General features: G+C 40.3%; 2 protein-coding genes across 4 annotated transcripts in view; both read left to right on the plus strand.

Moving 5' to 3' along the window:
* The window catches only part of MTRF1L (mitochondrial translation release factor 1 like), a 24,058-nt gene extending 9,412 nt beyond the window's left edge, over positions 1 to 14,646 (plus strand). For 2 of the 3 annotated variants that reach the window (XM_039529666.1, XM_039529669.1), the window contains 5 exons: positions 2,186 to 2,369; positions 5,905 to 6,068; positions 7,056 to 7,173; positions 10,294 to 10,430; positions 14,183 to 14,646. In XM_039529666.1, coding sequence (XP_039385600.1) covers positions 2,186 to 2,369; positions 5,905 to 6,068; positions 7,056 to 7,173; positions 10,294 to 10,430; positions 14,183 to 14,398 — 819 coding nt within the window. In that variant the 3' untranslated portion in view covers positions 14,399 to 14,646. The remainder of the gene's footprint in view (positions 1 to 2,185; positions 2,370 to 5,904; positions 6,069 to 7,055; positions 7,174 to 10,293; positions 10,431 to 14,182) is intronic. The other variant, XM_039529667.1, reaches the window with a different exon arrangement.
* The window catches only part of FBXO5 (F-box protein 5), a 15,083-nt gene continuing 13,860 nt past the window's right edge, over positions 14,565 to 15,787 (plus strand). Inside the window, exon 1 of the mRNA XM_039529663.1 lies at positions 14,565 to 14,697. The gene's annotated coding sequence lies outside the window, so the exon portion shown is untranslated. The remainder of the gene's footprint in view (positions 14,698 to 15,787) is intronic.

Raw genomic sequence — 15,787 nt, forward strand, 5'->3', positions numbered from 1 at the left:
GTTAGTTTGTATAGGCATCTGCATAGTAGTAAGTTTCATCAAAATCATTCCCTCTGGAATGTGCACAATAACAAGGTAAAAAGCTATTGTTTTTTTCCTAAATCTGATCTGTTAAAGAAAATTGATTAATTTTGCCACATACTCATCCAGCACCAAAATAACGGTTGGTTTATATGTTTATTTTTTTGGTAAACATACAAAAATGTATAGATTTACAGGAAGAACAGATAAGACAAAGATATATAGAGAAACTTTACTCAGTTCAAGCAAGCAGAAATGGGTGGAAAACATTACAGGGAAGTGTTTAAAGCGAGCTTGGTCCAATGTGTAAAATTGTTTTAAAAAGGCTATTAATGATGTATTTTCAGGTTTTAATATCAGTGCATTTTTAATGTGTGATCAATACAAATTCACATCTCTCCTGATTTAAAAAAAATAACAAAATAAAACAAAACAAAAATCCTCAACAACTCCATGACATACTTCCGAACCTTTTCAGTTATAGAGCTACTTAGTTGATAAGCTAGTATTGAGTTAAAAGAAGATCTCAGTTTAAAAAAGACTATCCGTTTCCAGATATTGGTCAGTGATTTCTGTAGTCTCCAAAAGGAGAGGCCTCTTCTGGCTAATGGAAATCTGTGCAAGGTTTTGTTGGTCAACTTGAAGGGAGCCTTTCACCATCACAGACACACACAAAAAAGGCTTTTCCCAACAAATGCACACTTAACTCGAGTTAGTCTTCTGGGAGGTAGTGTAGTAACAAAACGGGCACTGACTGGAAGACAGGAGATTTGGGTTCTATTCCTAGGACTTCCAGTTGACCTGCTGTATGACTTTGGGCAGGTTATTTCACCTATGCCTCAGTTTCCTACCAATAAAATGAGGATAACGATACTTACCTTCCTTGAAGTCTACAGATAAATGCTAGTAAGTATTATATATTCATGTATTAATGGGAGTTGCCTGGGGAAAATTATAGTACAAAAAAAAGTAGGTTGAGCTTAAACACTATGTGGGGAGAAAGAGCATTAAGAAAACTACCTAGTTGGAGAATGTCAAGGAGCTACCGTAACAGACTGCAAAATAAAATGATTGATGGCTTGTATGATATTTTCATACCATCTGAACATAGTGAAATATTTCAAGTATGCATTGAGGTGTCAGGAGAAGGAAGTCTTAGGGTATGTCTACACTGGCAAGTTTCTGCGCCACAAGTTATACCACTTTTATTAAACCGCTGGAATTAAACCTGTTGCGTGTCCACTCTGTGCTCCTTGTGACGCTGGAGCGCATTCACATTAGCAGCTCTTGCAACAGCAAAGACAGTAGTGCATTGTGGTAGCTATCCCACTGTGCAACTGGCCACAGGGTGCTTTGGGAAGGGTTTGCAATGCCCCGTGGGGCAGGCACAGCATCACATGATACAGGTTTCCCAATCCCATTGTTCCAGGGGCATCCTACTACATTGCCAGCTGCTTTTCAACTGAAGGGGTGGTGGGGAAGAGTATGTGACAGGGAGTGTGTGTGTGTATGGAGGCGGGGAAGAGACAGTGTGCTTTGGGGGACAGAGCGTGTGTTAGCATGCTGTCTTGTAAGTTCAAACAACAACAGAAAGCAACCAGTCCTGAGGCAGGGGGAAACCCTGACATCAGCCCCCGCCTCCCTCCTTGAGCTCTCTGCACTGCAATCTCTCTCTCACACTCCCACACACGCACAGGTGCCTACCTACCTACCTCTGTGTTCAACAGCACGAGCATTCCACATTAATGGTTTGCTTTGTATCCCAGAGCAGATCAGCACAGCACACCACCTCTACCAGAAACAGTGCTTTGAAAGGGGAGGGGCGCGTGTCTCCAGGGCAGCCAACTTCAAACAATGAGCAGAGCGGTCACTTGAGGCATTATGGGACAGCTCCGGAGGCCAATTACAGCGCAGAAAGCAATCAAGTGTCTACACTGGCAATAGAGAGCTGGAGCCTCTGCGCAAATAGCCTTATGACTCTTGTTGAGGTGGTTTTATTTTTTTTTTTCAGCACTGCAACTGAGGAGTTTCTGCGCACAAAGTGGCTTGGCAGTGTGTACACGTCTGCAGTTTGAGCGCAAAAAGCTGCTTTGCTGCACAGAAACTTGCTAGTGTAGACAAGCCCTTAAACAGGTAAAAAGGTGTGTAATTTTTGTATTTACAGATAGTATTGCATTTGATTCCTTCAGAAGAAACAGACAACAGTGATTTGGTCATGGAAGTAACTGCTGGAGTTGGTGGACAGGAAGCCATGCTGTTCACTGCAGAGATATTTGATATGTATCAACAATATGCTGCATATAAAAACTGGAGATTTGAAATACTGGAATATTTTCCAAGTGAAATAGGTTAGTAATTAATGCTCTAATAACTTGAATCGAAAAGTTGAATAGTTAAAAGCAATGTACTTACATGAGGGTTTTGTTGCCTGCCTACAAGCACTTCACTTCCAAATTTAAGTAAACAGAATCAGTGGAGCTGTTTTAATATATAAACAAGATTTTTCTCAATTTTTACTGAGAGAATGAAAGGATGAAAATCTATACCTTCACACAATGTAGTTGGCGTAGCTTGAGAAAAATCAATATGAATTGAAGTTACATATTCGGGGTGAAGATATCTGCATACTGGTATATTTATATATTACGTATATTTTGTATTGATTTGGAAACAGTTGTTTTATATAGCTATTTAATATTCTTCTTTTTATATGATCATTCTGTTGTATTCTGAATGTTTGTTCAGTGCTCTGGGTGCTTTGGCACAAAAAGGGGCACTATTGAATTAAAATTATGTTCAGTGACTAAGATGAAATATCTTGAATTTATCTGAAATGTTACCTTCTGCCAAATATTTTCTCATCCATTTAAATTTTGTTTCAGTAAAAATGTACAATAAAATCTCACTAATCTGCACCAAAAATGCACATGCTTAATATCACACATCTGCTCAATTGTAAATTCACCTGGACGGTAAGTTTAAAGGTTGAGCCATTACATAAACCTGGGGATCTCCATTTAACCATATAACTCTTATGATAAAGGCTTAAATTGTGTGCAAGACCTTTCCCTGGAATGCTTCACTGAAATGAATATTACCATTTGGGAATTATAGGGCCATATTTTAATGGGCAAACCTTACTTGTACACATGTACAAATGCATGCAACAACTAATTCTTCTGAAAATGTAGGTCTGGTTCCTTTATGAAACCCATCCTCTTCATAAACTACACTGGTCACTTTCTGACTGTCGTAAAATAATCCTTGTGACTCCATCTTAATGAAGACTGGATTTATTCATTTGTATCTTTTATTCAAATCTAGTAAAGTTAAATTGTGTAGCAGGATTTTTTTTAAAAGCAGAAAAATTCAAATATGTAAAACTGGTCTATGCTACAGTCTTCTTCAGTCCTTTTCTCGTTGTCAGCTGAGCAATTTGGCCAGCTAGTTGCTAATGACTGTCATGAGCTCAAGTTTTCTCTTATTTCAGAATCTCCTTCTAGAGATGTTATTGTTAACTGGATTAAGCAAATTCCCCAGGTGCTAATTCTTAAACATGCCAAGATTTATAATTCAAGGACATCCATCAGGTAGACTAATTCTATCACAAGTAAACTGATTGTTGTGGTCAAGCATACCCAGTTTGCCCGTAAATTTGCTTGCCAAGTCACAGTACAGATGGTATAAGGCATTCCTGTGAGTGTGCCTGGGTGTGGGTGGTACTTTGTTTCTTAATCAAGTTAATGAATGTCCATTCTATTTTTTTTATTTCCACGTGCTGTGATAGCTTCTAATTAAATATACAATGTTTTACTAAATCAGATTAACTCACTAAAACATTTCACAAAAGACATGAATGTAGGTTCACCAAATGGTAAACAAATAAGATGTTTGACCTGTATAGCTTTAACAAACATCTGTTTTGGAAACATAAAAACTTTTGGGATAAGACATGGGAAAGATAGAGAAGAAGCTGAATCACTAAAATCCACTAGAAACTAATTTAATAATCACTAATACCATAGTGCACTTTCAAAATATTTTTACTGTGATCATCAACCAGCTTCCTCTTCAGCTTGCTATGTAGAAGAGATACTTATTTAGCTTTCTAATTAGGATAAATGTGTTTAAGCATTAATATTATAGTAAGCCTAAATTATATGTAATTGAGCAAGAATCCTTGAATATACAGTAATAAATCTTTTACTCAGTCTGATGATGGCCATATTATACAATTGAAAGATTTCACAGGAATTGTTAGCATGGAGAGAATATGTTGAAGTTTCAGATTTCTTTGGCAGCCATTCTTATTTAACAGACATATCCAAACTGTATCTTGGATAGCTGTATCTATTAGTATTAAGTGGTGGATTTAACATACATCATTAACATAATAAACTGATACATGCTGACAAATCACTTAAACTATAAAGTTTGTTTAATTATGCATTGAGGTAACAAAGCTATAGATTTACAAATGTATATAAAACCCTATTTTATTGGCAAGTATGGGCAAAAAAATTTTTTAAATCACCACAATAGGTCAGATGGCTTTGTAAGGGAGCAGGGAGGGAAATGGTAAGGTTGGCATACAGACAATATTTTTTGCGGGGGAGGGGTCCCTACAGACTGACTTAATGGAATCAAAACTTATTTCTTTTTTGTGAGAAAATGTTAATAGAATATTAAGCGTCTGCAGAGAACAGCAATATTTGCAAATCCCTTCATTACAGTTGTCAAACACCAGTCCCACAGTGTGGATCTGGCCTGCTAAATGTATTTTTGGTGGCCTAGATTGCATAGTCAGATTTCTGCACTGTTTTGGCTTTCATTTTAGAAAGCTTTTATCTAGCCCTTGAAGAGAGAGCCTAACATGTATACTGATGCAGGAATGGCTTTTAGTGATATGAACCTTCCCACTCCTATTAATCTCATTGGGTTTAACTCCAAATTCCAGTTGTGACACTTTGTCAGCCTTAACTATTTCATTGCTGATAATTTTAGTGACTGGAAAGGGGTGGTTGGGAATTGAGGGTTTTTCCTACCTCTCAGCAGAAAGGAAATGCAGAGAAAGAAGAAAGGAAGAGAAATACAAAAACAGGGAAGAGGACTAAAGGTGGATGGGAGACACAAAACAAAAATAGTCGTGGTCCTAAAGTTGAGCAAATTTTTCCATTGAGCAATGTTGAATATAGCAAGATACTAACGAATAATAAGTAAGTTTGTTACTATACAGAGACCGTATTCCACTCATGATCTTTTTGTAAACTTACCATTGATATCAGTGGGAGTTCCATGAGTGGAGGGGGATGTGTAGTTGTAAATATATATCATGGCCCATAGAACATAATTTAAAATGGCATTTGGCCTCCTCCACAGAATGAATTTGACACACCTTCCTTTAACAAACAACCTGCAGGGAATTTTTGTTCTTGGCCTTTTTTTTTTTTTCCCCCCCATCATTGGGTATAAACCTGACCGAAGATATTAGTTAAAACATTTTTCCTTATTAACTGCTTGGTTTTTTTAAAAAATTAGAAGATTAATTCCTATGGGAATTTCCTAGTAGAACACTCAGCCAAGAAGGGACACTGCCTGCCTCTTAATTGTGTAATCAGCAATCTTGATTTTCCCCAACACTGAAAGCTACATGAGACAACATATAGAAAGCAAAAGTGCTGCAGAATGTTGAGGAATGGAACACAGGTTGGCTGGTGAGGAGGTACTTTATAATTAAGTAAAGCCTGATTCAGACTACACATAAGTCACTTGACAAATTATTCCTAACTTTTTCCCAACAACAAATATCAGTATCATCTAAATAAAATGTTTCAAATTATAATAAGATAGTTATAGTAAGACAGTTTTCTCTTTGTCTTCAAGGTGGCCTGAGACATGCAGCTGCCAGTATAACAGGTCTTGAAGCATACAAGCATATGAAGTTTGAAGGAGGCGTGCATCGTGTTCAGCGAGTGCCAAAGACAGAAAAGCAAGGCCGTATTCACACCAGTACAATGACTATTGCACTATTACCTCAACCCATGGAGGTAAGATGTATTTAAATATAACTAATTGTCCCATGAACAACCCCCATTACCTGCCATCTTGAAGACATGTAAAATCTTTCCATTTTCAATCTTTTGACCGCTCCCTGATTTTTATGGGGTAATTCCAAAACCCCAAGTCATGTTGTGTCTAATTATCATACTTATGTCCAGAGAGGCTAGAGAGCAGGGGCACACACAAGTGTGTGTGTTTGTGGATTTCTTCACATTCCTGCCTCACAAAATTTTTCCACCAAAAACTGTTGTGACTTCAATAGGATTTTCTCTTACATAGCTTGTGGAGAATTACTTTGTAAGAAGTAAGATCTCTTTAGCTTCTATATTTTATATACACTAAGTGTTTGCTAAGCATGAAAAATGTTCCATTCTAAAACAATATTTTTGAACCAAAGTCTATTACAATTCCAGAAGAATGCTTTAATACATGAGAAGTGGGAATACAAATTTGTCAGGGGAGGGGAGGGGGAAATGTCTCAGGAATCCCTCATCCAAATATCGGCTCTTCCTAGTGGACTTCACCAGAGGTATGTCAAAGGGGGACTTGTATCCCTGACACAATGACAAAAAACTGGAACAAAAAAATGTGGAACTTAGAGATTTCATTTACCTATGCATTCTCTATAAATTCCGTATTTTCCTTCTCCTAAATGATTTGCTGAGAATTTTGTCCTCAACAGGGGTTTGCTGAGCTAACAACCCTGAACTAGCTAAGAATTAAAACTTTGTATTGATCTTTGCCTCACAGGAGCTTGCACTGCAGTCTGATCACCAGGACTGTATTGTGCGTTCTGTAACTGTTTTGTTTTTGCATCGCACTCCTCATCAACTTGTAATGGTTTTGATCTTCTACTGAAATATACTGTTTAAAAAATATCCGAGTGTTTATATTAAAAATAACTATCATTTGTCTAGAAAGGAAAAACAAAGATGTGTGTGGTTTTTTTTTCTTTTTTATCTTCTCTATCACAGATCAATCTGATAATTAATCCTAAAGATTTACAAATTGAAACTAAGCGAGCCAGTGGAGCTGGGGGCCAGCATGTAAATACAACTGACAGTGCTGTACGGATAGTTCATATTCCAACAGGTACCTAAAAGTTACTCCTAATAAAGGATCTACAATGTGAAACTATTGTCATAACTAAAATGCAGCTATCTCATCAGGTTGAAAGGTCAAAAAGCTAAATAATTCTACCCATGTTCTCCTCCTACTTCTTCAATCTCTTTGTAAGAACAATTTTCGGTACTAGGAGACAAAAAAAAATCATGTAATTTAATATTGGAAAATAAGGGTTTTGGAAAGGGTTAATGAAATAACCATTCATTTCTGCAAACTTTATAAAACTACATCCAAATTTAGATCTCTGTGGACATTTCTCCACAGCACAAAACTACTATCCATCTTGGCACACCTGGTGGCTTCTGCTTCATGTGTCCAGTATTAATTATTAGAGTGTTGGAACTGAAGACTGAGGTGCATTGGGATACATGTCTGTTTTCGGGGGGAGTAGCCTACAATCCTCTTGATTACAGTTTATCACTTTCCATGTTTATTAAATTTCACATATAAAAAGAAGTAGTGCTTAAAAGCAGGTCAGACTATTAGGACAATGATTTGCTTGAGAGTGGAAGTACTTGAATGTGGAAGTACAGTACTCTATACTTGGAGTTTTACCTCTTTTTAGTTAGCAATGATAATTTTATCACACAAATCAATTTCTGTTGCTTTTGATACAACTCTAGCTTATTCTGAAACCTTGAAGACACTAGAGTTCCATTCACAAATGTTTTCATAGCTCATTAATATAAAGTATCTTGTCGACCACTTCTTCCCCCATTCACAGTTTTGAAGACCACTTCCTTTTACAATCCAATTCATTAAACCATCTCTCTTTTTATTCACAATAACATCCTTGAGACAACTGCAGCAGTTGCTTATATGGAAGATTTATATTTTTAGGTTTTTTTAATGCAATTTAGCAGCTGAAAAAAGGATGAGAGGCAGTAAAAGACAGATCTTCAGGAGCCAGCTTGAGACCCACTGAACAGTTGTGTTTGGTGGTTCGCCCCTTCCCCTGTCAGCATCTGGAGAACAGGGTATTTCCTTTTCTACTTAGCATTACGATGTTAGCTCTTTGAAGCAGGCAGTATCTTTCTCCATTTAACACCGTACTTACTGCTGTGGGGCCCCGCTCCTAATTGAAGTATATTGGTGCTACCTTAATGCAGGTAACTGCAACTCCTCCACCTGCCTCCTTGATCCCATTCTCAGCTATTGACTTTCATCTGTCTTCTGGCTCCTTCTTCATAGCATACAGGTATGTTCTCATATCTTCATCCTCAAAAAAATAAACCTTAAATGCCACCCATTTCCAAATGCCATGCAGTCTTCTTTCTACTCACCTCTGAGCTCTTTCAGTGTGCCATCTACAACAGCTGCCTTGACTTCCCCTCATCCAGCTTCCTTTTGGACCCTTCTTATTTAGCTTACACTCTTCACCTCCACCAAAACTGCTCTCACCAACATACTATCAGAGCCAAATTCCAGAATCTCTGTTATCTTCTCCTCTTTGATCTTTTTGCAGCCTCAGTATTGCTGATCACTCCTGTGTTCAACACTTTGTTTTCCCTTGGTTCTTATAGCCGTGACAGGTCCAGATTCTCCTCAGACCTCTCAGATATCTCTTTCAAAGGTTCTATTCTTCTCTCATTATGTTGGCATCCCCTTTTATTTGAGCTCCTTCTATTCTCCCGTTGCCAGCAGTCTTGCAACATCAGTCATCTCTTACTGCTCCTCCTCCCAACATATCCAGAATATTACCACTTATTTTACAGAAGATGACAACTATTACTCTGTTCTGGTTACTAAATACTTGTCCCGTCTAGCAATGGGCATTTAGACCTTCTTGAGCCTCCCTTCATCCTCCACTGAACATTGGAACACCCACATAGGAAGCCAAGTTCCTGCAAAGCATTAAATATCTCAGTTCCCTTGGGAACCAGAACAGCAGCAGCACATCTTTACAATCACTATTTTCTTAACGTTAGACTGACACTTCAAGATGTTGGACTTCAGCAACCAATTACATTAGTTGCTATATAAGCTAATGAACTGTTACCTGATCTGCATGCTATGCCATCTCTTGACCTTTTCCTACGCCATTTCATTTCTTCTTTCCTCTTGTGCGTTTCTCCATCACACCCCCTCCTTTTATGTTCCTGTTCTCCTACTTCCATTATTCCTATCATATCAGCTCCATTCACACTCCCTTATGGCTACAGAAAAAAAAAAAGTATAGTTTTTAAACTATACATTATAAACAATCAGTATTAAAAACGCAATCTTATCAGAGCCAGCAAGATATATATAGATATATAAACAAATCCAAGAAATTATATGCAATTATTTTGTAACCCCTGTATTCCCAGCATGTTGTTTCTCTTCCCGGTATTCATTACTCACACCTCTTGCTCCTTGTCCAGCTTAGACTGCAAACTTTTGGGGTGGGGACCATGTCTTTTTATGGTGGAAGAGTTTAGCGTACATTTGTGTGGTGCTATAATAATAATTGTCCACACCCTGAGTCTCCCACATTGATTACTGCAGCCTCTTCTTCCCTGGCCTCCCTAATTTCAAAATTTCTTTAATCAATATCATGCAAAACATAGTTGCTAAGATTATCTTCCACACCAGTGAATCAGATTACATCACTCATCTCTTCTTCAACAGACTCCCTATAGCATATCATATTCAATTATAAATTTAAACATCTTGTGTGTGTGGTAAAGGACCTGCGCAATTCAACCCTTACCTGAATCTCAGACTAAACTTTTACTATGGATACAATTTTGTTACAGTAAAATTAAACAAAATTGACAGAACTGTCATAGCACAAAAAGGAAAAAATCAGGGTATGGTTACAATGGGACTGAAGTCTAAACTGGAGCGGGACTGAATCTGAAGCCGAAGAAGTCGTGGAACTCTATTAAAATCACAGAATCCGTGACCTCCATGATTAAATCGAATGCTTAACTATTACAGATTTTGGATTTTATTTTTTTGCCTCCCTTAACGTGGTAAAGAAGGTAGTAGCTTGTTTTTACTTTTAAAATAAAAATAATCTCCATTAAAGATGCAATCACAACAATATTTTTGTACTTATTCTTATTAAATGTTAAATCTGATTTATATTTTTGCTGTAATCAGGTGTAGTGTCGGAATGTCAACAAGAGAGATCTCAAATCAGAAATAAAGAGAAGGCTATGCAAATGCTTCGTGCTAAACTATACAGCATCAAACTAGAAGAAGAGACAACAAAGAGATACAATGCCAGAAAGATTCAGGTAGGATTTACTTTGCAAATGAATAGCTCTGTGCATATGGGGTTGCTGATTTTAAAATGTAATTTGCTATTAGATTAAAAAGAAAGTTAATTGCTATATATTATAGTTAAATGCAGTGCACAAATGCCTTATTCCAGGGGTTCTCCAATTTCATCGCACCATGACCCCCTTCTGACAACAAAAATTATTACATGACACCAGGAAGGGAGACTGAAGCTTCAGCCCAGCTACCCCGGGTGACAGGGCCAAAGCCTGAGCCGCACTGTCTCGGGTTGGGGGGGCGTGGGGGAGGGGAAGGGCAAAGCTGAAGCTCAAGGGCTTCAGCCCCAGACAGGGGCCTGTAACCTGAGCCCCCCCACCCAGGGCTGAAGCCCTTAGGCTTTGACTTCAGTCCCAGGTGGTGGGGCTCAGGCTTTAGGCCGAACAAGTCTGAGCCTGCCCTGGCAACCCCATTAAAATGGGGTCCTGACTCACAATTTGAGAACTGCTGTCTTATTCTACTAAATTGCAGTGCACAAGGATTGGGTAGGGCTTGGTGGCACAGGTATTTTTCACCCTGGCTAGTAATCTTACAGATTGAGCTAGCTGTCGTACACAGGGATTGAAAAAAACTTATCTACCATGCATGTAATGTCAATAGCAGCATGATCACGCATTCTGCACTTTTGACTACTCATCTAGTTCCATCAGGACATAGTACTACCCAGGGCCGCCCGGGGGGGGGCGCAAGTGGGGCAATTTGCCCCAGGCCCCGGGCTCCACAGGGGCCCCCACGAGAACGGCCGAGGATCCCTCCCCGGCCCCAGCCTGATCCAACCCTGCCTCCGCCCCTCACCCGGAGCCTCAGTGCAGCCAGGAGCATCCCTGGATAGCGCTGCAGCGTGGCTCCGGCAGGGCCCCTGAGCTCCACCCCGCTCAGAGCCGCGTGGTAAGGGGGCGGGGCTGCAAGCTCCAGCGGGGCCTGAGTTCCCTCTGCTCGGCCTGGAGCTCGCAGCCTTGCCCCCTTACCACACGGCTCTGAGCGGGGCGGAGGTCAGGGGCCCTGCCGGAGCCACGCTGCCGCTGTCCTGGATGGGCTGAGGCTCTGGTTGAGGGAGGAGCCGGGGGTAAGGGGCCGGGGGGGTTGGCTAAGGGGCAGGAAGTCCCGGGGACAGTCAGGGCACAGGGAGGGGGCAGAGGTTGGGGGGGCGGTCAGGGAACAGGGGGCTTGGATTGTGGGCGTTCCAGGGGTCTGTCAGGACTCAGCAGGGGGTGGATAGGGGTTGGGGCAGTCAGGGGACAGGGAGCAGGGGTGGGGTCCCAGGGTGGTGGTTGGGGGTGGGGTCTCTGGGGGACGGTGAGGGGACAAGAAGCAGGATGGGTCGGGGATTCTGAGGGGGGCAGGAAGTGGGTGGGGGTCGGATAGGGGTCAGGGCCAGGCTGTTTGGGAGGCACAGCCTTCCCTACCCTAAAGCTCATTCAGCAGTTTGAGGCTTGCAGAAGAGCCAAGCTGTTAGCTTTTCCATTAGGGCTACCATCTCTTTCACTTCTCAAATGCCAAATTATAGTCTATATTTAATTTCAGTGCCATAGGGAGATTCATGTCAGGGGAGGGTAGCTTCATTTAAAATTAGCCACTGGGGGAGGGATCACATGAGAAGAGCAATATCCTTCCGAACCCTACCAAGGGAGACCCCCCTCTCCTGCAATCCCTGAGGCTTCAAAGGGGTTAATTCAGTGGTTCACAAACTTTTATACTGGTGACCCCTTTCACATAGCAAACCTCAGAGTGCAACCCCCCCCCATAAATTAAAAACACTTTTTTATATATTTAACACTATTATAAATGCTGGAGGCAAAGCGGAGTTTGATGTGGAGGCTGACAGCTCGCAACCCCCAGTAATAACCTCGTGACTCCCTGATGGGTCCTGACCCCCAGTTTGAGCACCCCTGGGTTAATTTAATTTTAGCACCCTGTGTCCATTCACATGCATGTGCTATTTTGAGCATTTCAGTTTTCACAACATAGGCTCATCCCAGATTCTGGAACAAGCTCAAATGCTCAGTTTGTGGAGTATGTACATAAGCTATACTAAAGACAAACCCACAGTAACCGTCTCCAGTTTGTGAGGGACCCCGTGGAGCCAGTCTCTAGGAAACAGATAAATGCATGGAGGTTAAGTCCATTAATGGCTATTAGCCAGTATGTGTAAGGAATGGTGTCCCTAGCCTCTGTTTGTCAGAGGATGGAGGTGGATGGCAGGGGAGAGATCATTTGATCATTACCTGTTAGGTTTACTCCCTCTGGGGCGCTTGGCATTGGCTATTGTTGGTAGACAGGATACTGGGCTGGATGGACCTTTGGTCTGACCCAGTATGGCTGTTCTTATGTTCTAAGCTAAATGAACCCAAAGTTATGGAGACAGATATGAGTCAAGGAAGCCAGCAGAGTATCAGAAACCTGGAAAAATCTCTGACTGGATGGGCTCAGGCATTTGGTCACAAGCTGAGGTGGTTCAAAAGTTTTGGTTTTTAAGCAGAATTTTTTTATTGTTTCTTTAAACAATCAAACACAGCAAGCAGCAGATATTTGGCCACACACTTCTGAAACCCCAAACCATATTCAGGTTTTGGCAGACTAATTTCAGCTTTTCAATTAAAAAAAACCACAACAAATTTTGAAGAAAAGCAGACATTGTCCGTGATTTTTTTCTGCTTTTTGAAAAACCCTAGTTTTCGATCCAGAAAAACTTTTGATGGAAAATATTTGTCCAACCCTTTTAATGAGCTTTAGTGCCTTTTAGCACTAGCTGATGCTGAGAACCAGTGATACCTTGTAAAGAAATTTTCTCAAAACTGGGTTTGTGCCGAGATGCAGAAGGTTTATTTTTCCCAGGGCCGCCTGTGGTGGGGCAACAAGTGGGGCAATTTGCGCCGGGCCCCACAGGGGTCCCCACAAGAATATAGTATTGTATAGTATTGCAGGTTTTTTTTATGGAAGGGGCCCCCAAAATTGCTTTGCCCCAGGCCCCCTGAATCTTCTGGGCGGCCCTGGTACTACCCACATTAAGTCTCTGAATAGCTTTCAAACTGCTGACTTTGTTTTTTAAATTAACATACCTGAAAAATATCTCAGATACATGACGGACAATATTCAGTACTGGGTCAGTGACAGGGTAAAGGTCTGATGTCTGATAACCCATCGCAATCAGAAACTATGTGCCATTAGAAAGGAAAGACTTATGGCTTTGCAGTAGGATACAGCACACGTTTCTTAACCTGATAATTTATTAAATATTTGACCTTTAGCTGTGACATGACATACACAAAACATATATTCTAGTTCAGTATACAAATTTGTATTCTAGCTATACTTCATACACAGCACTATACAAGATCTAGAGACCTAATGTGACAGGTGAAATAAAATAACTGCTGAGTACAAATAACAGGAATACTAGAGACAATTCACATTTAATTCACATGTAACATTTCTTATCCAGTGATAGCTACTCTAGCACTTCATATAGGTTTGCAGTAACTATAAGAACACTACAGTTCTTCATACATATATAATATATATGATCTAAGAACTTGTTATTCTTAGCCATAGTGAACAGGTCTGTAGGTTAGTCCTATTACTAAATCACTGTCATGAATATTGTGTATTTCCAGTAGGAAGTAAACAACTGATGTTAAAATGCTTGACCAGTATATTACTCTATGTTTAAAAAGAATACCATGCTAATAAACTGATTCTTTTTATGTGGTAGATAGGGACCAAAGGAAGATCCGAGAAGATCAGAACATACAACTTTCCACAGGATCGTGTAACTGACCACAGGATAAACAGAACAGTGCATCATATTGAAAGTTTTATGTTAGGGGAAGAACTGCTAGATGAAATGATAACATCCCTGAGGGAATATGCGGATTATGAAACTTTAATGGAAATTATTTCAGAAAATGTAAAAACAAATCTGACCTGAACTTTGTTCTTTGCTAAGCCCTGTAATGACAGATATGGCTACCCTGACACAAATTAGCCGCATGGCTGTTTGCTGGAGCATCACACAGGAGGTGTAAACTGTAATTCAGAGCATCAAAAAGGATTAATTTATCTCTTCATGACTGCTAAACAGTTTTTCCTACTTGCTGGAGTAGAAGACTATAGACTTTTGTATGAGACAACTACAGTGTAGAAAATCTAAAGTAAATATGATTGAGTTTGACGTGATTGCAGTTTTTACTTTCTCACCTGAGGACATTGCTACTCTACTCTCAAAAGGTATGCAGAAAAACTGAGTTGCTTCTAGTTCTAAGCTTCATCTGAGCATAAAAATCTGTTCCATACAGTGTAAAGCCAAGGATGCAGGGAGCCTCCCTTTTATAACATTTAGGCCTGTGGTTAGGGTGCTCAACTGTGAGTGGGCTACTCTTACCTTTCAGGTGAGTGACCTAGCCACTTGACTATACAAAGACTCTGTTTCTGTCTCTGGACCAATTAATATTTAATTATCTTATTAAAGTAGAATTAATTCAACGAGAGATTGAGAGCTACATCAGAATATTCCATAGTCCAGTGGCTAAGGTACTCACCTGAGAGGTGGGAGACCCCTAGTCAAATCCCTTCTCATCAGGCAAAGGGGGGAATTTAAATTAGGGTATCCCATATCTCAACTGAGTACCTCAAGCACTGAGCTAAAAACTACAAGGGAGAACCCCTCTTCCCCCACAGCCATTTTGTGTGGAGTGAGACAGGCACCTGAACTGATTCTTGTGAAAATGTCTTAGGCACCTAAGTCACCTGACTCCAAGAGAGGGGTTCCTGGTTGTGGATCACAAGCAGAAATAGGTGCCTCCCTGCAGACCAGATTCAGGCACTGAACTTTTAACAGGCACCTGAGATTACCAGAATTTAGGACATACCTTTCTCATCAGCATTTCCTACCATGCCTAGCCTGCTGACATTCGTGGATCCCATTTTCTGGTGCTCTCTCTCCCCATGCATTGTATAGAGAGCCTAGGCACCTAACATAGGCTTTGTGGATTCCAGTGATTTTCAAAGCATCTGAAAGCTAGGCTCAGAGTTGCAATGCCCAAGTTCCTTTGTGGATTTCAGATGTACTTTCTTGAAGCCTGAGCTTCAGGTCTTCTGTTTCTTGCTTTCCTCTTTTTATCAGTTATATCAAGGTTATATGCTATTAGAAAACTAATGGTGATTAGACTATTTTCTGTAACCTTCAGCAAGATGCTAATCTCATCTGTAAAGGTGGAGTTTTTATTGTCTATATACATTGTTGTGCTGACTAATCATGGCTGTGTAAGTGTTGCATTAGCAGCCCTGGAGATCTGAAGTCCTTTACTCAGAATGGTCC

The sequence above is a fragment of the Mauremys reevesii genome, linkage group 3 (genome assembly GCF_016161935.1).
Source record: "Mauremys reevesii isolate NIE-2019 linkage group 3, ASM1616193v1, whole genome shotgun sequence".
Classification (NCBI taxonomy): Eukaryota; Metazoa; Chordata; order Testudines; family Geoemydidae; genus Mauremys; species Mauremys reevesii.